General features: G+C 57.3%; 1 protein-coding gene across 8 annotated transcripts in view; it reads right to left on the bottom strand.

Moving 5' to 3' along the window:
• The window catches only part of MROH1 (maestro heat like repeat family member 1), a 62,182-nt gene that overhangs the window by 37,450 nt on the left and 2,884 nt on the right, over window positions 1–21,848 (bottom strand). For 7 of the 8 annotated variants that reach the window (XM_042972665.1, XM_042972672.1, XM_042972671.1 and 4 more), the window contains exons 2-10: window positions 13,705–13,771; window positions 12,560–12,705; window positions 8,421–8,552; window positions 7,769–7,931; window positions 7,503–7,601; window positions 3,229–3,380; window positions 2,500–2,640; window positions 2,044–2,136; window positions 96–174 (exon numbers count right to left, since the gene is read on the bottom strand). In XM_042972665.1, coding sequence (XP_042828599.1) covers window positions 96–174; window positions 2,044–2,136; window positions 2,500–2,640; window positions 3,229–3,380; window positions 7,503–7,601; window positions 7,769–7,931; window positions 8,421–8,552; window positions 12,560–12,705; window positions 13,705–13,726 — 1,027 coding nt within the window. In that variant the 5' untranslated portion in view covers window positions 13,727–13,771. Of the gene's footprint in view, window positions 1–95; window positions 175–2,043; window positions 2,137–2,499; window positions 2,641–3,228; window positions 3,381–7,502; window positions 7,602–7,768; window positions 7,932–8,420; window positions 8,553–12,559; window positions 12,706–13,704; window positions 13,772–15,188; window positions 15,294–21,848 lie in introns of all 8 variants that reach the window. The other variant, XM_042972666.1, reaches the window with a different exon arrangement.

Genomic DNA, 21,848 nt, shown 5'->3' with positions numbered 1-21,848 from the left:
AGCTGCCACCACCCCCTGCACACGAGCGGTCCACCGGCCCCCACGTGAGCAGACATTCGTGTCCGCAGATGGCCCCGCGTGGGCTGCCGGCTTACCCAGCACAGTGAAGCAGCGTAACACCTCCTTTCGGTTGCTCACCACCAGAGGGCTGGACGACTCCACGGGCACACAGATCTGCTCCAAGGGACAGACGGCAGCAGTTACAGGGGATGCTGCCGTCTCCCAAGGGCCCAGCTAGCCTGGAGGGAAGGTCCCTCCTACGGTACCCAGGCCTCATGGCCTCTACCTCCCCCACGGCCGGTCGGCTCACTCTGGCTCTTTCTCATGGGGCTACAGGGATGCACTTGCCCCCGTGGTCAGAGGCCCTCAGGTCTCCAGGGAAGAGAGTCTTGGCCCCTTCAAACCGCCTTTTCCCACCGGCAGCCAGGACACAGCCTCCCACTTCCTTTGGGCACAGGCTGGAAAACATTAATCTCCAGAATATAGAAAGTACTAGAAACCAAAACACCTAGTGTTGGTTCATCCAAAATTATGAAAAAAAAGAAAAAAGAAAAAAGAAAAAAAAACCCCACACAAAACAAAAACAAAAACTGAAGAAGCTGTGGGCAGATGTGTCTTTGGGGTCCCCTGCGTCCCAGCGGGTGACATGGAAGGTCCCCCCCTCCCCCACCCCCAGCATCCCAGTCCCCCTGGTCACAGTCGTGACACCAGCAGGGCCTCTGCACAAAAGGCTCAATGGCAATTCTTCGGGACAGCCCATCTTACAAAGAGGTGACCAACAGTGCAGAGCATGTCCCCAGAGCCACAGGCCCCACCCCAAGCTGGACCCTGCTAGCTCTCAGAGAACGGCGGGGAAGGTGGGTGCAGCCGCTGGCCCCAGGGCTCGGCCCCAGGCTCCCGGGCACCTCCTCGTTATTCCCGTTGTGGAGACTCAGCGGGTCCCAGAAGGCACTGCAGCAGCCTCCCACCTGCTCCCCGGGAGCTCTCCCTCCGGGGAAAGCCAGCTGCCGAGCGGCCAGGACGCTCAAGCGGCCCGGGGAGAGAGCCACCAGCCGGGAAGGAGGCCTCCAGCGCACGGCCAGGTGAGGGCACCATCGTGGAAACAGACCCCCTGGCCCCGGTCGAGCCTTCAAGCTGGGACCACGGGAGGCCCCAAGCCAGAACCGAGCAGAGGAGCTGGGCCCGGGCCCCTGGCCTGTAGTGACCGTGGATAACAACGGTTGCTGCCTTAAGATGCTAAGTTTTAGAACACTTGGTTACACAACAGAAGAGGTGCAAAGGGTAGTCATCTGGAAAAAAGATGAAACTGGACTCTCACTGTTTCCCTAAAATAAATTCCAAATGGATTAAACTATACAAGCACATTGGAAAATGGGAGAATCTGAAAAGTAGTTTGCAGAATTCAAAAGGCTTTTCTAACTATAAGAAAACCTACGTTAGAACGTAACAGGCGTGTAATGATGTAAACATTAAATGATTTCGCATGGCAGAACATATCATAAATGGAGTCAAATGATGAAGGACAAAGTAGGAACAAGACTTTCACGTGAACAATAAAAGACGGTCAGTAACTGCTACAGGTCAATGTGGGAAAACCCAAAACCCAACAGAAAGACACGAAGGGACAGCTCTAAGAAAGGTGAGTATCTCCCTTCTCAGCTGTGGTCTACTTGTGTTTCCCTTTCAACCCCTTCTCCACAGACCATCACTCCTTCTTCCCCACAGGCTCTCTTCTCAGCTAGGCCCACACCCACGACTCAGAGAACACCCTGGCTTCCGCACTACTGGGCTGGACCACCCATCCCACTCTTGCTGCCTGCAAGCCTCAGCAGACCAGAACCCCCGTCCCTGCCATACCAGCCCCATCCACAGTGCGTCCCCAGCGCCCCTGTCCCAGGGTCCCTGCCCCCAGCGCCCCTCCCCCCAGCATGCCCTCCTGTACCCGCCCCAGGAGCCCCAGCCTGCCCCGTCTCAGGTGCGACCCCTGCCCCGCCCCGCCCCTGCCCCCCGGCCCCTCCACGTCCTGCCCCCTGCACATCCTACCTGAGCGTGTAGAGCAGCCAGGAGCGCGTCCAGCTGGGCCTCCAGCGTGCGGCTGCCCACGCTCACCGCAGCCTCAAGGATCTGGCCCAGGCTCTGCTCAAGACGGGGAGGAGAGAGGCCATCGGGGCCTATGTCAAACCCCCCAGCCCCACCTCCTGGCCATAAAGACCCCACCTCAGGGCTCAAATAAGGAATCCCTACCTCCACGTCAAGAACAAAGACAGGAGGAGAAGGCTCAGAACGGCGGCACGGACTTGGGGTAAGGCCAAGGTGAAGGTGCCCTGGGCAGGGCAGGGCAGGGCAGTGAGCAGAAACGTGCCTGGGCCCCACCCACCACTGAGTCCAACAGCGCTCTCTGCGCTTCCCCTCCGGGGTGTCCACACCCTCCCACCTGAGCCAGGTGGGCACCGGCCGGTGGACAGAGCTCTGCACAGGCCGCGGCGTGCAGGCGCGCACCTTCGACACGTGGAAGGTCTCGGCGTGCTTCCTGTAGAGGGCCAGGACCCCCGGCAGCAGCTTGGGGAGCTGCTCCTCCAGCTTCTCACTGGGCAGCAGGTGGCTCATGGGCCCCAGAGCCTCCACCACGGCGAGCCGGAGCTGCGAGGAGACAGCAAATGATGCTCACGTCCAAACCAGCACGGCAACGCTGGGAGGTGCCCCGAGCGGAAAGGCAAGAGGAGAACCCAGGGTCGGAACGAGGAAACCCCGGGCACCCTGTGGACCGGGGGGGCCGAAAGGGGTCCGAAGGCAGAGAGGCCAGAGTGACCACGGCCAGGGTCTGGACGGTGGCCAGGCCGGGGAGGCCGTGAAGGCAACACCCACGGGGGACTCGTCACGCCTCGGCTCAGCCCGCTACCCGGGCGGTCCGGGAGCCTCCGGGCAGAGTGGGGTCGGAGGGCAGAAAACAAGCCATATTCTGGGAAGACCTCACACAGGACACCTCCGCTCCCTGATGAGGCTCCCACCTCCCGAGCCGGGGTGGGGGGTGGGGGAGGGGACACGGACCGGGCACCGGGAAGCATGTGTCCATAGCTGTCTCCACCCCCCTCCCCGCAGTCCCCTCCCCCAAAGCCTGCAAAAGGGCACAAGAGGCTCAGGCCTCGTGGAGGTGGGCCGAGCTCAGGGGCGGGAGACGGCAGCCGGCAGGGTGAGGCCACGCGTTCCGACGGACTGCAGAGGCTGTACCTTGGCCTCACGGCTCTGTAGCCAGTGGTTAAAGAGGATGTCGTAGGCACTGAAGATGTCAGTGGCAAAGGTGTCCTTCCTGACCGTGGGGTCTGGGGCTTGGTCCAGGTTGGCCAGGTACTCCAGGGTGCTCTCGCTGAAGTGCTGCAGAGCTACCACAGGGCGGGTGGCTGTGATACGCCCGCACCGCCGCCCCTTCTAACGCCCCCCCCCACCCCCCCCCGGCAGGACACCTTCCCGAGACCGGAGCTAAGTGCGGGGCTCTGGGACTATGCCGGCATGGAGGGTCCCTCCACATCCACGTCCGTCCCAGAATCTCAGGAAGGGGCCTTTTCTGGGAACGAGGATCTCTGCAGGGATAACTACATAAGATGTGACCCTGTCGGGTAGGGTGGGCCGTAAATCCAACACGACCGTGTCTCGGGAAGAGAGCACACAGACCACAAAGAAGACGGCAGAGTGACAGCAGGGCACAGTCTGGGGTCCACCTCCAGATGCTGGGGGAGGGACAAGGAACAGAGTCTCCCTCTGAGCCCCCAGGAAGGGCTCTGAGTAACACTTTGATCTCAGGCTTCTGGCCTCCAGAACCGTAAGAATACGTTTCTCTTTTTCTTTTTCTTTCAAAGATTTTATTTTTAAGTAATCTCTACATCCAACGTGGGGCTCGAACGTACAACCCTGAGATCGAGAGTCACTCGCTCCACCGACCAAGCTGGCCAGGCGCCCTGCATTTCTAAGTGGCACTGTGTGACAGCAGCCATACAGAACTGGCACAGACACCGACGTCCCCGAACGGCCTCGGTTCACAGCGCCCACCACGAGGCAAAAAGGGGAGGTGCTGTGCCCACCTCACCCCTCACAGACAGACACAAATAATGCACAGTTTGCAAGGGTCGCTGTGCCCAGAAGTCCCGGGTGCAGGGGGCGTGGGAGGGCACTGAAGGTGCAGAGTTTCGGGCTGAGGCAGGGCGGGCCGAGACAGTGGTGTCTACGAAAGTGGCTGTGCTTGGGGACATCCAGGTGGGTAAGTCTGCGCACAGATGAAGACCTACGAGTGGTCAGCAAGGGCTGAACCCGGGGCCAAAGGAAAGGACAGGGATAAGAGGAGAGAGGCGAGGCCAGGCCCCTGTCACGCAGCCCTGAGAAGGGTAGCAGAGGAGCTGGGGGGGTGGCGGGGGGCACTGCACCATCCCCTGCCCAGCACGGCTCTCACCAGGGCCACTTACACAGCTAACTTCTCAGCCAGGGCTCCCCAGTCCGACAGAGAGAACAAGCCTGATCCCTGTGTGTTATGTGACGGCAATCACAGCCACAAGTTCCCAAGACACAGAAGCTAAAGAAAAACTTTTCTGAGGAAGAGAGAGTTCACATGTGTACAAGTGCTTGTGCGAGCAGGGGAGGGGCAGAGAGAGACGGGGAGAGAGAATCCCAGGCAGGCCCCACACTCACTGCGGAGTCAGATGTGGGGCTCGATCCCATGACCCGGGGATCGGCACCTGAGCCAAAATCACAGTCGGACACTCAGCCGACTGAGCCACCCAGGCGCCCCAACAACTTTTAGAAGAAAATCGCCTCCCGGAGGGAGCACTCCTGTGCCACCGGCCGCCCTTCTGCTTAGGAGGGGCTCTTGGAGGGTCCGGCCCAGGCAGACTCCGGCCCCACCAGAGCACGAGGAGGCCTCGCGTCCCCACCTGCCGCACGGCCCCTGTTGCTTGGAGGAGGGACACAGCCCCGGCCCTCTTCCTCCCTGTCCACCCGACGCTCTGGCCTCCTTGAGCTCTGTAGTCGGGAGGCCGTTCACGGACCTGTGTCTCTCGGCACCTTGTAGCGAGGCGTTTCAGGAGAACGGGCCACTCTATTGCCAGAGTGGCCGGAAGCAGGAAGCGAGCCCCCCAGATTGTTACTAGGTTTTACTTTTTAATCCGTTATGCACACACACACCTGGGGTAGAAGGGCAGCTCTCGCATACCGGCCCCTCTCCTCCAGAAGCGCGCACGGCTGGTCTTCCCCCTGCTAACAACGCCGGGACGGCCAGCTCACTTCATACCGGCTTCGTTTCCCTCGGGGCCTTCCGCTTCTCCAGGCAGGGGTCACCGACCAACCTCTACCTCCTGCCGGCACCCCGGGTCTCCCCCCGCCATGCCCGACAGGGCCGCGCCACTCAGACAGCCGTGGGCAAGGTGCCGGCGGGGGAGAAGGCCGTCCCACTCCTCCGTGTCCTCTCGGACCACTTTCCCCACCGAAGTGTCTTGGTGTGGACGCTGGGAGGTCCCTTCCTTCTGGAAGCCGCGGCTCCGGGGCGTCTGTTACTTGAATGAGGCCTCATGGCCTGGCCTGCCACCCCTTCCTCCTCTGTCTCCCACTTTCCAGGTCCGCATTTCTGCTCTATTTTCTGGGGCGTTCCTCGACCTTCTCTTCCATTCTCGCTGCCATCTGTCGTCGCTTCTCTGACCCCGAGAAGCTCAGCTGTGCTCCCTGAATGCGGCTACTTCCGGGCAACACGCCCTGCTCTCACCTCACCCCCCGAGGGAGTCATCATGCCTGGTCTTTCGTGCCCGTTTTCTTCTCCCTGGACTGTCTGCTCGCCCAGGTCTTGGAGCTCTGTTTATGCTGCTGCCGCCGTCGCTCTGGGAGACGCTGGTCGCGGGCAGCAATCCGGGGCCGCCGAGAGTGCCACACGGTGTGGTCAGGCTGGCCGCGCCCCGGCTGTCCGGGGGACGCCGTCTCCACCTCCGGGCGTTCTGGCTCTTCTCCCTCCAGCCACAGCGTCAGCAGACGCAACCGGGAAGGACCCTGGGGCACCAACTTCTGTTCGTGGCCCCGGGCCAGCGGACACGGGAGGCCTCGGCCCACTCACGGCCCACCATGCCAGCGGGAAGGGCCGCCCCCTCCTCCAACGGCAGGCGGGGGAGCGTCGGTCAGCGGAGAGCACCGCGTGCCCTGCAGACAACACGTCCGGCGCAGAGCGAACGCTGCTCACACACGACGGACGCGGTAAAAACCGCCAGTGGCATTAGAAGGGTCGGTTCTTCGGCACCTCGGGCCGGCGCCCCGCTCGCGGCCTCGGCAGCTGCAGGGATGGAGCTGCGTCCTTCCCGAGGAGCCCTCGGCTGCGACGCGGGGTCTCCTTACTCCCCCTCCAGCCTGGATGCGCCGTCCTAGGTGACCTCCCAGCTCCCCACCCCCCCTTGCTTCCAGCACCTGCAAACACATCCCCACGCCCCACCTTCTGGGTCCTGCTCTGCCACCCAGCCCGGGGGGAATGCCCGGCTCAGCTGTCCCAGGACCCTGACGAAAATTCTCGTTACCCGAAACCGGGTCAAGGAGGGTTCCTACAGTTTAACCTGGGGAGTCTGCCATCACCCGCGGTGGGAGGAGCACGTGAGAAGAAGACAGGAAAGAGGCCGTGGCAGGGACAAGGGACATGGGAGCGAGGGGCCGTAAGGACGGCCGGCAAGAGCTGGAGCCCCTCCCCGGGGCCCCAGGATCCGAAGCCCCCGCGAGCGGGGCGGACGAGGGCCCCGGGCTCCAGTATGCTGCTGTGAAAGGCCCCAGTCGCCCCCAAGTACACGGCAGGGAGTGGGGGCAGCAGGCCGGCCGGCAAATACCCGACAAGCCCTCAGCTGAGCTCCAGGTGCCCTGACCCTGTCCAGTCACCACACCCTTCCCTTACCGAGGACCCTCCTAACCGGAGCCCTGCTCCCCCCTCAGTGCCAGGGCTGCGGGCGTTCCAGAGGAAGCCACGCAATGTGGGCGCAGCCGCCCACGGCACCTTCCACGCTTCAGGACCCTCTGCCCTCCTCCCAACAGGAGCGCCTCCCTTGCCTCGAAGGGCCCGCCGCGAGGAGCCATCCCCCCCACACCCCCTCCACACCGTGCACGGACCCCGCCCTGAGAAGCCGTCCCTGCTGAGTGCACAGAGGGCAGCAGACCCGGGAGGGAGGGGAGTAAGGACCCCTTTCGGAGATGCCCAGTACTGAGCAGGGAGAGATGTGGGAAGTCTCTGCGGCTCTGGGGAGGTTTCTTCTCGCACCCCCGCAAGTGTCCCGGCCTCGGGGAACCGCACTGTGAGGTACAGGGGCCCCTGCCAGCGGACAGAAGCAGCCGGACGCCCAGGCCGAGTCCCCGCCGGCAGCAGTGCCCGCCCGCCCACACGTCCGCAGTCACCCAGGGCCGCTCGGCCCTCCTCCGCAGCCCAGAGGACTCATGACCCTCCCCAGACCCAAGGGGCGGGCAGGCGGCTCCCAGCCCCCGCCCCGGAGACCCCATCTTACCACAGCAAAACGCCACCCTCGTCGTATCGTGCTTGGCCATGCCCAGCATGGGGAGCATGGTGCTCAGGATGGACGTCAGGAAGGGCACCATGCCGAACACTGCAAAATGGGGGGGGGGGGGCGTCAGGGAGCCCCCGCCTCACCTGGCCTGGCCGCCGTGCGCCCGCCCCGTGCCCCCCGGCCACACGGCCCGGGGCAAGTGGTGGAGAGGGCCCCCCCCCCACTCGCTCCGGAATGCCGGTGGGGGCAGGCCAGGCGGAACCTACCGTTGGAAGCCGCCAGGTTAGCGAGGGTCTGCACGACGAAGTAGTGCGGCAGGGCCCCAGGCTGGAACTTGCTCAGCACCTCCTCCATCACCAGGCCGATGAACTGCTTCCCAACAGCCACCAGGACGTTGCTGGCAGCCTGCTGCCAGTCACACACCAAGTCCTGTACCCCCCGCCCCGAAAACGTGCACTGATGCCCCGATCAAGCAAGGGACACAGGACCTCACCCTGAAATTGCCCAAGAAGCAACAATGGGACATCGTGCCCTGTTCTCAGGCTCCCCGTGAGCACCTGCTAGAGAACTCTCCCCAGCCCCCTCCCCCAGTATCCCCTGCTCCCCCCTCCACCTGCAGGGAGAGGAAAGTGCTGCCACCGGGAGCCGGCCCCGCGCAGAGCCTGGCAACGTCCTCCTCACGCTGGGGGGCCGGCACCGGTGCCCTTGCATCTGCCCTGAGAGTTCCAGAAGTTTGTCTCTGCTCCAGCTCCACCTCTACACTTATGGGCGGGCCTCCCCATCCCAGCAGGGCACTCAGTGTGCAGGAAGGGGCGGCCGGCCCAAGGCAGCCAGATGCGAGCCCACGTTCCCAATGCGCTCGGCTCAGAGTCCTAGGAAAGAAGCTCCCCTCCCCGAGCAGGCAGGTGCCCCCCATACCTTCACCCTGGTCATCTCGCTGGAGGCCAGGAAGATGACAGCCCTGGCCATGTCCTTGTCCAGGTCACTGATGTGACTGCTCACGACCGTCTCCGTGGCCCTCAGGATCATCGTCCGGTAAGGATGTGCCAACTGACCAGAGAAACCATCGAGGAAGGTCCTGGAAGGGGAGCTCGCACCCAGGCAGCCTGCTGACGCCTGCTTTCTCTATAGGGGTGACTCAACTCACAGTCACCCCCGGCGGCCCCAACGCGGGAGGTCAGGGCACGCCTGGCCACTCCTCATGCCCCCAGACTCTCAGGGCCTCGCACAGGAAAGGACCGTGAGAGGCGGGTGAGGGCACGAGGTCGTCAGCAGGTGCCAGGAGTGTTCTGTGCAACACCCGCAGTAAACAGTTGGTGGCCCTCGTGCCGCGGCCGGGGTCTCCCGGCCAGAAGCTCTCCTGCCCCGAGAGGTCCTATCACAACAGAGTTTGCTGCCGCCAGGAAGTTTTGGGGCTCCCCAGGGAGACCGGTCAGAGGAGACTGCTTGACAGGCCCTCTCCTCACTCAGGCGCGCCCCGCCCCGAGGGGGCCTTGTCTGTCACACCCCTCCCCACGCTTCCGACCTCGCCCCGGGGGCTGAGGCTGGGCGGTAAAACAACGGCACTGCCGGCCCCGTCCTAGGGTTCCTCCCCTGCTCCGGGTGGGCCCTCCACCCGCCCGGACACAGGCCTCGTCGGCACCTGGCAGCCGTGGCCCCACCTGGCACTCATCCTCGCCTCAACTGAGGACGTGTGGTGACGGCTGGGAGCGGGGTCCGGGGCCAGGAAGCCAAAGTGCCTCGCTGCAAGGACAGACCGCAGCAGAGGTGAGGTGAACAGAGCAGGGCGCAGCCAAGGGAGAGGCTCCATCGGGCCAGGAGCCCCGGGGCGCTCACAGAGACCGGGGGAGGGCAAGAAACACGCAGGCGGCAGGGAAAGACCAAGACCGGCCTTCCCGTGAGGACCTCCCGCCCCCAGGAGCGGGGCGTCCAGGCGGAGGGGGGTCGGCACACACGGCAGCACGTGGTGCCCTGGTCTGTGCCGGGACAGGAGCGAGCCTGGGCGACCAGAGGAAAAGGGGCCAGAAAGAGAGGCGACTTGGGCTGGTGGAGGGAGCTCTGTAAAAGCAGGGGTTCCCTCCCACGGAGGCCACCGGCAGCCTCCTGCACTGTGGGGCCCACCCGTGGGCACGATTTTTGTTCCTGAAAAGAGCCAACGCAGATGGCAAACACCTCTAGATCGACGAACAGATCCCACGACACCTGCCTCAGATTCCCGGGGGAAAGCTCCAGGGTTAGGTTTTGTTCTCTGGGCGATAAACTGCGTCCAAATTCATTTGACCACATACACAAAGGTTTTTCCCGGGCTCTCGACTCTATTGCATTCGTCTCTACGCCCGTCTCTCTGCCCCGTCTCTCCACCTGTCTCTCTGCCCCGTCTCTCTGTCCGTCTCTCGGCCGGTCTCCACCGTGGTGTTCGGCTCCAGCGGCCCTGTAGTAAGCCTTGAAGTCAACGAGTGTGAGTCCCCAGCTTTGTTCTTTTTCAAGACTGTTTTGGCTATTCGGGATCCCTTGAGGTTTCGTCTGACTTTTAGGATGGCTTTTTCTATTTCTGCAAAAACCATCCCTGGGATTTTGATAGGGATTGCAACGGTCGCCTATTTTTAAAGAAAAAGGTTTTCTGTTTCCATTTTCCATTGCTCTTAAAGTTCGACGGGCAGAACGCTAGCCCCATCAGAACAAGACGTAGTGCTCCACGGCACGCGGTGATAAAGCCACGGCCCTGTCACCTGAGCAGGGCGGGAACCGCGCTGGGGCCGGCTCCACACTCTGACGTGCTGCCAGCGAGCCCATCGTCCCGCCTCTCCCCCCAGCACCGACCGGTTCTGCTCAAGAGCTGCTCAAGAACCCGCGCCGGGTCATCTGCAGGAAGGACCTTCGCCATGGGACGCAAAGGTCAGACAGTCACCACATGGTCCCAATGCATGAGGTGACTACCAGCACCCGTCTAAGGTCCTGACCTGGGTCAGTGGAGGACTCGACTCGCTGCTGAGCATGCTGGGATTTCAACCCCTAGCAGAATAACTCAGCGCCAAGTAAACTCTCACACACGTCTCTCTCGGAATAAATAAACAAACGTGTAAAAAACAAACGAAAGACCTCCCTTGTGTTAGGATGGGATTCTAGAGAAAACCAGACACGAATGCATGAAGTTGAAACCAGCCAAAAAAAAGAGAACAAACAGAAGAAAACCTTTAGTTACCAGTTCAAAGTTTGATTTTACTATTGCTACAAATGGTCTCCCCAAAATGCCTGTGCTGAAACCTAACCCCAAGGTGACAGTATTGGGAGGTGGGTCTTCAGGAAGCGAGCAGGTCAGGAGGGTGCAGCCTCAGGGGTGGGATTAGTGCCTTCTAAAGAGGCTCCAGAGAGCTCCCTCCTCCCCTCTGCCGTGTGAGGACAGGGTGAGGAGAAGGCCGCCTATAAAATGAGAAGCGGGTCCCCACCGCACACAGAACCTGCCGGCACCGTGATCTCGGACTCCCGGCCTCCGGAACTGTGAGAGACCCAAGCCTGCTCGTGCTGGAGTGACCCTGGCCGACCCAGACGACTACTTCTGCCTCTGTTCCGTCAGCCACTTCCCGCCCATGGGCCTGAGAGCCACCGTGCAGGGACGGTCTGTCCCCGTGTGCGCCCCGCCCACGCGTCTTCCAGGGAGTCAGTGGGAGGTGAAACCCCATAACGCACGGTGTGAGGATGCCAGGCAGGTGGCAAGACCTGGGGCCGGGGGGGGGGGTGCGGCGTAGGGGCAGAGAGAGGTGCCTGGCGAGGAGCTCAGTCGAGAGGACAGAACTTCCCACTTCATATACTTTTACTGCAAACACGCAAACGTGAAAGGGAGAGCTTTCTTCTTAAAGTGGCGAAAGAAACCAAAAAGGCTGGAAGAAGTGCAAAATCCTAGATGAGCTAGAAAACGGCCAGAAGGAAGCCCACGACGTCTTGCTGCTGCGTATGGGTCGCTAACAATCACAAAGGCTCTCAGCCACACACGGAAGGGCCAGCGCCCGGCACGTGAGCAGCAGGAAACTCCACGAAGCCACGGAAGAGCCGCGGTGGACACGCACAGCGCCCGAGCACGAGCGTGCACTCTCCCCACTCGCTCTATGCAGTCCCCACGGGCAGCCCTAGTGTGCCCACGCGCACATAAAAGGCCAGAAAGGCTAAGAGAGCCAAAGCTGGGATGGGGGGGGGGGGTGGCCCTAAGCTGTCATATGATCAGCTCAGTGGCCGCCCGGTGGGACTGACCTACTGCCTAGGAGATGGCGGTCCCACGAGAGAGAAGTAGCTCCCGCCGTACAGAGATCCCCTTTTCCGCCTCAAAGTATTAGATCAAACACGAGGAAAACTGGTCTTTTAAGGCTGTGAAAGTGCCTCTCCCTCCGAGGAAGGCCCCAAAGCACACCGAGAACAACTAGAGCTGGCACACAACCGCTTCAGACCCGGGGCCGGCGGCGACTCCGGAACAGAGAGCTGGCTCCCAGCCTCCTCTGCGGCACCGACGGGCACGCCCGCGTCCCTGCAGGGCTGCCCCGGGCACGGCCAGCACGGGGGGGCCGCGGTCCGAGGGAGGGCGGCGAGGGAGAGGGCCCGGGCTCCGCGGGCGGCCCCCCTTCGAACGCCTTCCACCCTCCCTCACGCGCTCGTCCACCCGTTCCTCTCGCGGTCCCTGACGGCGAGCGGCCTGCTCTCTCTCCCTTGGGGGACGGCACAGACCCCGGCGAGGAGAGCCGTCCGTCCTCGAGCCAGCGAGTGAGCGGGGACGGCAACACAGCCTGGGCTTGTGAGCAGCTGGATGCTGTGCGGCTGACCGCCTGACGTGCCCACCCGGTGCCCCCGCGACGGGACGGACCCACGGGCCACAAGTTGAGGCGGCTCACGTGTCCTGGAAATGCCCCATGTCGGGGGGACTTGGACTGGAAGGGGCGGCTTTCCACTCACAGCAACCGGGACCCCGGCTTTGCAGCCACCGCTCCCCTACAGACCCCGCCCCAAGGGCCCCGGAGCGCCTAGAGGAGCGGCTCACCCCCCGACACCCGCCAGCCACGGGCAGGGAATACCTTCTCGTGCCGCCACAGGTACTCCTCACAGGCTCGGAGCACCTCCGCTGGCTGCGCCTCTCCGAGGGCGCACAGGGCGCCACAGACCTGCTCCTGCACCAGAGGGTCCTTGTCGGTGATGGCCTCCAGCAGGATGGTGCACAGCTCTACAGAGACAAAGGCCGGCGTGCGTGCTCAGGCCCGGCCGACCCCGCCAGCCACCGCCTCGGCCTGTGAGTCGGAGGACGCCTACCCTTCCCCGACCCCTGTACTTTCCCGTTGCCCCAGCAACCTCCCCCAGGCCCCACCGCCTGGCCACCTTGCACACCTCGGCCGCACACACCCGAGGCACTCTTGCACACACACTGCCTCCCTCCGGCCTGCTTGCCAGGGTCTCTGTCTGGGACCCACTGGCCGGCTGCTCCGAGGCCACCCTGGCTAACCCCTGACCTTCCGTCCCGGGCTGTGTTTGCTTCGTGCCCCGCCCACCCCGACCGTGGCTGCTGTAAAAGGCAGGTGTTATCGACTCAGGGCTAGGTGGCCATCTGCCCCACACCGGGCGGCACCTGAGGTCTGCCACCTGCCCCCAGAGACAACTCTCCACCGTCCCATCCCTGCCGGTCAATGCTCCACACTCAGAGCCAGACCCCTCCGGCTCGGTGCCCCCGGACAGGACCCTGCCATCCTCAGTGTCCCCAGAGCCCAGGGCCCGGGGCCGGCGAACGGCGCTTATGGATCCTCACTCCTGGGGGAGGCGCTCTGTGGGGCAAGGACGTCTCTCTCTCCCCTCGCCTCAGCAAACCGCTGGCCCTGGGGGCAGGGACAGGGTGGACAGCCAGGGTGGCTGCTGGACCCAGGTCTTGTGTAGAAAGGGGCAGAGGCACAGGGCCCCCCTACTCAGAGCACAAAGCCCCCTTCACCCGGCAGACATCACTCCCCACACCACACAGAGCCTGCAGCCCAGTCGGCCCCTTCTGATTCAGCAGCTACGCAGACAACGGCCTCGTCTTCTTTTCTTTACCGAGAGCTTGGAGAGAGCCTGTTCATGCCATGCGACAGCGCCTCCCTCAGAGCCCGTTCACTCAACGCCATGCTCGGCCGGGTCCCAAACTCCAAGCTGGCAGGCGCTCCACTGCCCCATGTCCCTGCCCAGCCCACTCACTCACTCTTCACGTAGGGCTCTGCCATCTCGGCCGCCTCACCGGCGTCAGCTCGGGCAGCTTCTTCTCAAACCTGGAGTAACCGAAAACACATGTAAACCGAAAGAGTCCTCGGTTTACAGGCCGTCACGGTGTTTGTACAAACCATGATTTCAGGGGCGCCTGGGGGCTCGGGTAAGCGGCCGACTCTTGATGTCAGCTCAGGTTATGATCTCACGATTTATGGGATTGAGCCCCACATCTGTGCTGTCAGCACAGAGCCTGCTTGGGATTCCCTCTCTCTCTGACCCTCCCCTGCTCACACACTCTCCCCCTCTCTGTCTCAAAAATAAATAAATAAGTAAGCTTAAAAAAACAGGCGTGAAACAGGACATCAGTGCCTTCTCGTGAGGGAGCCATCTGGCGCACGGCGGACGGCGGTCACGGAGGGCAGAAGGCGCCTCCCTCCACGGTTCCCAGCTCCCCTCTGCCGCACCTGGCAGCCCGGCCAGGGTGACGTGAGCCCGCACGGTGAGAGGGGCAGATGTGCCCCCCGACTCCACCTACGGCAGCCTCTGTCACTCTGTAAACGAGAGAGGGCGCGCACGAGGCTGACGTCACCCGTCACCCGCAGTCTGTGCACAGCAGGGAAACCTGTCCCCGAGAGCCAAGGACAAGGCGGGTGACCACAGGCTTGACACCCCGTGCCTGAGAATTCTAGCACAACGAGAGACGCTGGAAGGGCAGCATGGGGTCTGGCGGGTTCACTGGCAGAGGAAACCAACCATCCAAACCGCCCCTGGCATTTGAGAGATGTGGCTTTCAGGCACTACACGCCTCGAGGCAGCCCTTGCAGCAGATGGGCCCCGAGAATAAAACCCACCAGTAGGCAAATGCCCCTGCCTCTTCAGCACAGGGCCACGCTAGGACCTACGTCACACTCTCCAAGGTCCTATAAGGTCAGAGGGACCTCAGGCCCTCGGCGCTGTAGCTGACGGCTTTCTAACACTGATGTCTTCCGTGAGCTGGCAATCCCACCGCCCCTCGATGGGTCACCTCCATCTTGGACCCTCCCCTGATCACCTCTCATCCACAAAAGGACAGAGGCGAGAGAGGAGGTGCCATGACCTGGCCCTAACCAAGCAAGAGGACACTCATCTGGCTACGAACACGGGAAGGAAGGAAGTGAGAAAGCCCGGGGCGAGTGGTGGCAGAATTATAAGTGAGTGACAACACCACACATGCCCAGGAGGGCAGACCGGCCCAAGCACACACACGTGTCCCACCAAAACCTCAATGAGATGACCAGAGAAGATGCCAAGTACTTTTTTTCAATTTTTAAAAAGATTTTACTTTTAAGTCATCTCTGCATCCAACATGGGGCTCAAACTCACAGCCCCGAGATCAAGAGTCCCGTGCTCCACGACTGAGCCAGCCAGGTACCCCAAAGATGCAAGTTTTAAAAGAATAAACCCACAAGAACACTAGAAAACAAGACAAAATTAGCAAACCAGAAATCTCCAGGAATCCCAGGCAGAGAGAAAGCAGAAGGAGAAGACACTGGTTCAAAGACACTGGCATCAGCAAGGGGTTTCCCCTTTCTTCCTGGAAAGCATCTAAAAGTAACAAGGAAAACAAGAAACAGAAACACACATTTCACTTGTGGCAGAGCAAGAAGGCGGCAAAAAAACCCAAACCCACAAAGGACGAAGGGCTGAAAGGTCGCAGCCATCAGGCAGGGTATGAAGTATGCTGGCAGCAGGTTCCAGAAAGAATCCAAAGATCTTCTCAAAGGCAGTGGCGACACATGCTCAGACAGAACCCAAATCCCGATGCCTAGACCTGGTCTGCGTCTACGAGACAAGCGGCTGTCCCCAGAGGGGACACGGCTGCCTATCTCCACTACCCAGGAAGAAACAGGGTTAAACCAACTCAAATTCCAAGTTCGAAACGCTCTTCCTACAAGTACAAAAGGCCACGTGCACCCAACTCAAACAGGAGCAAAGAGTAAGCAATAAGCGTGAGAGGCTTCAGCTCCCAGCCCAGATGGGAGTAACGGACCAACTGCCCTCCTGACCCAAACCACTAAAAAGCTGGACGAAACATATGGAACTGCAGTTCTCAGGGTGACAGACGTCAGGACATGAAGGACAGGAGCCCTGTAGCCACTCCAGCTCACGGCCCCGGAGGGTGCATCCAGGCTGAGGAGGAATCACCGGGACCCGGCAATACCCCTGGCTTGAGACAACTGGGAGCATCTTGGGAGACCTAGGTCCCGCCAGTCTATAGACTCTAGCACCACAGAGAACTCCAGAGATCTGCAGAGGGTCCTGGAGGACTTACTGGTCAGTGCTGGGCAGCAGAGTAATGTCCCCGAAGATGCCTATGTCCTCACCCCCAGAACCTGTGAATATGTTACATGTCAAAAGGGACTCAGCAGATGGGATTAAGGGTACAGACCCTGAGGTGGGGGGACTACCCTGGCTTATGTGGGTGAGACGAGCGAAAGGGTGTACGTGAGTCCTTAAACTGCAGAGAACCCCTCCCAGCGGGGCAAAGAGAGGAGATGGAAGGAGGAGGAGGACAAATTTGAAGCGTGAGAAGGATTCAACCCCCCTGGCTGGCTTTAAAGACAGAGGAAGGAGGCTCTGGACCACATAATTTGGGTGGCCTCTAAAAGCCGGACGTGTGCCTTAGTTTACAGCCAGCAAGGAAACAGGGACTTCAGTCCTACAGCCACAACGAACCAAATTGTGCCAATGACGTGAGAGAGCAGGAGACAGATTCTCCCCAGAGACCCCAGCAAGGAGCACGGCCCTACTGCCTCCAGCCCAAAGTTCTCAGGGACTCTAGGATAATAAATATACATCATTTAAGGCACTAAGTCCGTGGTAGTTTATCATAGCAGCAACAGAAAACTGATTCAAGCACCATATCTGAGAACAAACTACCAAAGCCGGGGAAAGAACTACCCAAAAAACCCAGCAGAAACAATCGCCAGAACTCACAACGGACCAGGAACGGGGCTGTTCCCAGCAGCCCAAGGGGAAAACGTCAAAATTCGGAGTATTGGGAAGAGCACTCAAAAGGGTTTTGCCTTGGTAAAAAAATAAAATTAGCCATAGGCTAAACGCTGTCTGCTCTCACCTAACGAGGCTAAAAGTAAGACCTGAAGGGGCGCCTGGGTGGCTCAGTCAGTTAAGGGTTTGACTTCAGCTCAGGTCGGGATCTCATGGTTCGCGAGTTCAAGCCCCACATCGGGTTCTCTGCTGTCAGCTCGCAGCCCGCTTCAGATCCTCTGTCTCCCTCTCTCTCTGCGCTTCCCCCCCACTCACACTTTCTCTTTCTCTCTCTATATATCTCTCTCAAAAATAAATAAACATTTAAAAACAAATAAAGTGGGGCACCTGGATGGCTCAGTCGGTTAAGCGGCCGACTTTGGCTCAGGTCATGATCTCGTGGTTCGTGGGTTCGAGCCCCGTGTTGGGCCCTGTGCGGACAGCTCAGAGCCTGGAGCCTGCTTCGGATTCTGGGTCTCCCGCTCTGCTCCACCCCCACTCACACTCTGTCCGTCTCTCTCTCAAAAATAAATAAAGCTTAAAACAAATTTTTTCAAATAAATAAAAAAAAAAAAGACCTGAAAAGATCAACTTGTTCCCAAGTAACTTAGCTACATCCCAGCAAAGTTCAAGAATAATAGCAACACAAAAATACCTAGCACCAACAAGGTAAAATAACATGTCTGACATCCAGCAAAAAATTACTCGGCATGCAAAGAAGCAAAAAACAAACAAACAAACAAAAAAAAACAAAAAACAACAAAACAAAACAAACCCAAAAAACATAAAACAAAACAAAAACAACCCACAATGAGAATGAATCAGTCAATATAAACTGATCCAGAAACGATGCAGAAGAATTCATAGACAAGGACAGCTAGACAGTTATAACTGTATTTCACAAGAAACCACAGGAAAGACCACACACGTTAGCATAAAGAGGTTAAAGTAAAAGGGTGGGTAAAGAAAAACGAGGCCGACACCAGTCGCAAGAAAGCTGGAGTAACTATGTTAATAGACAGAGTAGGTTTCAGAGGCATAACAATCCTACACGTTTACGTGCCTAATAGCAGAACTTCAAAAATCACAAAGCCAAAACGAATAGAAATGCAAAATGAAATAGAAAAATAGAAATTATAGTAGAGATTTCTCTATAACTGACAAAACAATTGTACAGATAATCAGTAAGGGTACAGAAGACCTGAACAATACTGTCAACCAACTTGACCTGAGTAGTATTTATAGAACCATCCATTCATCACAAGTAGTATATTCCTTCCAAAAGCACATGGAATGCTAACCAAGACTGACTACATTCTTGGCATTAAAACAAATCTCGGCAAATTTAAAAAGTCAAAAATCTTCCCGTAGAGGGGCACCTGGGTGGCTCAGTCAGTTAAGCATCCAATTTCGGCTCAGGTCGTGATCTCACGGTTCATGAGTTTGAGTCCTGCATCACGCTCTGCACTGGTGGTGCAGAGCCTGCTTGAGATTCTCTCTCTCCCTCTCTCTGTCCCTTCCCCGTTTGCTCCCTCTGTCTCAAAATAAATAAACTTAAAAAAATAAAACAATAAATCCTCCCAAAGAGAAAGTTCTAGATGAAAGGCCTAAATGACTTCCCTGGGGAATTCTACCAAACATTTAAGGAAGAAATAATACCAACTCTACACAAATTCTTCCAAGAAAATTGAAAACAAGGGAATACTTCCCAACTGATTCTATGAGGCCAGCATTACTCTGATAACAAAAGCAGGCAAAGGTATTACAAATAATGAAAATCATAGGCCAATATCCCTCACAGGCACAAATGTAAAAATTCTTAACAATATTTTATCAAATCATCCAATAACATATAAGAAGAATAACACATCAGGGGCGCCTGGGGGACTCAGTCGGTTAAGCATCCAACTCTCGGTTTCAGCTCAGGGCATCATCTCGTGGTTCATCAGTTCAAGCCCCATGTCAGGCACTGTGCTGACAGCAGACAAAACAGATGAACATAAGGGAAGGGAATAAAAATAATATAAAAACAGGGAAGGGAACAGAGCATAAGAGACTCATAAATATGAACAGAGGGTTACTGGAGGGGTTGTGGGAGGGGGATGGGCTCAATGGGGGAGGGGCATTAAGGAATCTACTCCTGAAATCATGCTGCACTATATGCTAACTGACTTAGATGTAAGTTAAAAAATATATATGTATATAATATTTTCAATATGAATAAATTACATACAACATTAAAAAAAGAAAAATAGGGGCTCCTGGGTGGCTCAGTCTGTTGAGTATCTGACTCTTGATTTCGACTCAGGTCATGATCCCAGGGTCATGGGATCGGGCCCTGCATTGGGCTCCACACTGAAGGTGCGGCCTGCTTAAGATTCTCTCTCTCTCTCTCCCTCAGCCCCTCTCTCCCGCTCACGCGCGAAAATAAAATTTTTAAAAAGTTAAAGAAAACTTAAATAAATGGAGAGATATACTGTGCTAAGATATCAGTTGTTCCTAAATGGATCTACAGATGCATTCCAGTCAAAATCCTAGCAGGCTTTTTGTAGAAATGGACGGACTAATTCTAAAATTCACCTGAAAGTGCGAAGACTTAGAATTGCCAGAACACTTCTGGAAAAAAAACTTGGGGGACGTACCCTACCTGACATCAAGACTTCTATGGCCAATTGATTTTTAACAAAGGTACAAAGTCTATTCAGGGGAGAAGGGATAGTCTTGTCAACAAATAGTGCTGCACAGGTGGGCATCTGCATCCAATAAAACAAACTTCAGTCTAAACGTCACACCACGTATAAAAACTCAAAATGATTTACAGACCTAAATGTAAAAGTTAAAACTGTAAAACTTCGGAGGGAGGAAAAAAAAAAAAAGAAGAAGAAAATCTCCATGACTGACACCAACGGCAAAATCTATGCCAAAAAAAAAAAAAAAAAAAAGACTTGATAAACTTAAATTCATCAAAAAACTTCTCCTCTTCGAATACACTGTTAAGGGAATGAAATTAATGGCACCAAGTCACACCCCTCATTGACAGACACCGTGTAATAAACGTCAGCACCCCCCACTGCCCTCCTTCCCCTACTTCTGCCCTTCACTCAGGCAGTAGATGCCCTACTGCCCCACTGAGGTCCTGTACCCCGCCTGTCTCATGGACCGTCCTGCCTGGGCCACCCCCCCACACGCCTCCTCCGTGCCCAGAGTGCTGACCTTTACAAACGCTGACCCTAGCAGGCCTCACCGCGACTTACCAGTCCTCCTGCTGCCCACAGAACCTAACGCCTTCACCATGGGCTGTCGTGACCCAGACCCAGGCCCAAACCCCTCTCTGTTTCTTTCTCCGTCCTTTACGTTCTAGGTGTCCTGGCCACCTGCAAACCCCTGGCCACGGCCTGGACTCTCAGCACCTCTGCAAGGACGTCCTGCCTGGCCTCTACCGCGGGACTCCCGCTCACCCAACCTTCCGGCAAGTGATGGGATGTTCCCACAACCCTTTGTTCACACGATGAATATAAGATCAGTTGTATGTTCCAGTTTCCCTGTCTTCTCCCCTGCAACTGCACTGCAAGGGAAAAAGTTTTGGTTTTTACCCTTAGTGTGCACAGAATTTTTTTAAATACCGCTCATTGAAGGAAGAAAATCAAAATCCTTCCGTATGATTCAATATTGTAAAACTGTCAACTTTCTGAACGTGTCAATATATGATTCAGGATACTGGAGGGTACTTGATGCGATGGTTCCAAAATTCATACAGAAGAATTAACAGGGGGGCGCCTAGGTGGCTCAGTCGGTTGAAGAGCTGACTCGGTTTCAGCTCAGGTCATGATCTCACAGTTTGTGAGTTCAAGCTCCACATCGGGCTCTGTACCGTCAGTGCAGAGCCTGCTTGGGATTCTTCCTCTCCTTCTCTCTCTGCCCCTCCCCCACTCACATGCTCGCTGGCTCTCGCTCTCTCTCAAATATAAATAAATAAACTTAAAAAAAGAATTAGCATACATGAATAGCCAATTAAACTTTTTAAAGTATATGAAGAGGAGGATTTATATTAAAGTGTATTAAATCAACGGAACTATACAGAAAGTCCAGAAATGAACACCAATAAGGAGGTAAACGTATTATACAAGAAAGGGGTTTACATCCTACAGACCGATTAGTCAACAATAAATAGCACTGAAATAGCTAAACACTAGGGAAAACGTTAGCCTCCCCACATCCTTCTTTATTCCAACACGAATTCTAGATGCACATAAGAGTTAAATGGAAAAATGAAATGTAAAAGTCCTGGCAGAAAATACAGGTAGGGGCACCTGGCTGGCTCAGCCCATGGAGTATGTGGCTCTTGACCTTGGGGGCATGAGTTTGAGCGCCACACTGGATACAGAGATTGCTTAAATAAATACAGTTTAAAAAAGAAAGAAAATATAGGTAACTGTTTTATCATCTTGAAGTAGAAAAGGACGTTCTAAGCCCCACACAAAAACACAGACACCTTAATGAACACTGCTCAGTTTGACAATATAAAAGTTTAAAGTTTCTGAAGGTCAAAAACATACATAAGACTTGAAAACCACATACGTACACTTATACCTAAGCACACAAGCCTCCGTGCGCACACAACTCATCCAACCACCAGAGCAGAAGGTAAACAAAAGAGAAAGAAGGACAACTCACTCACAACAGGTGTAACAAGAGGAAAATGTGTCCCACATTAACATGCAAAGGAGCTCACCTACATCAGGATGACAAACAGGAAAATGGACAAAGAGGGTACACAATTCCAGAAGAGACAGGCGGCAGAGGGGCAAGCCCTGGCCTCCCCCGCACTGGCAGGCGGCTTAGTTCAGGACTCGGGCACGGGCTCCATTTGTGTCACAAGGGAGAGGCTTGCAGGGAGGCCTGCTGCTCCACCAGCATCGGACGTCATCGGTGCCGTAGTCACTGCACAGCGGGGCCAGGCAGCAGAGCCTGTGGGACGTCTGCTGAGAGCCCTAAGGGTCACACCGTGCGATCGCGTCACCCATCTTCCGACACCCACCTTCTATCTACAGAAACCCTCACACAAGTGCGCAGAGACGTTAGAAGAAACACAAACACCAATCAGAGATCTGG

Source organism: Panthera tigris, chromosome F2, assembly GCF_018350195.1.
Source record: "Panthera tigris isolate Pti1 chromosome F2, P.tigris_Pti1_mat1.1, whole genome shotgun sequence".
NCBI lineage: Eukaryota > Metazoa > Chordata > Mammalia > Carnivora > Felidae > Panthera > Panthera tigris.
This window is presented reverse-complemented; position numbering and strand designations above follow the sequence as displayed.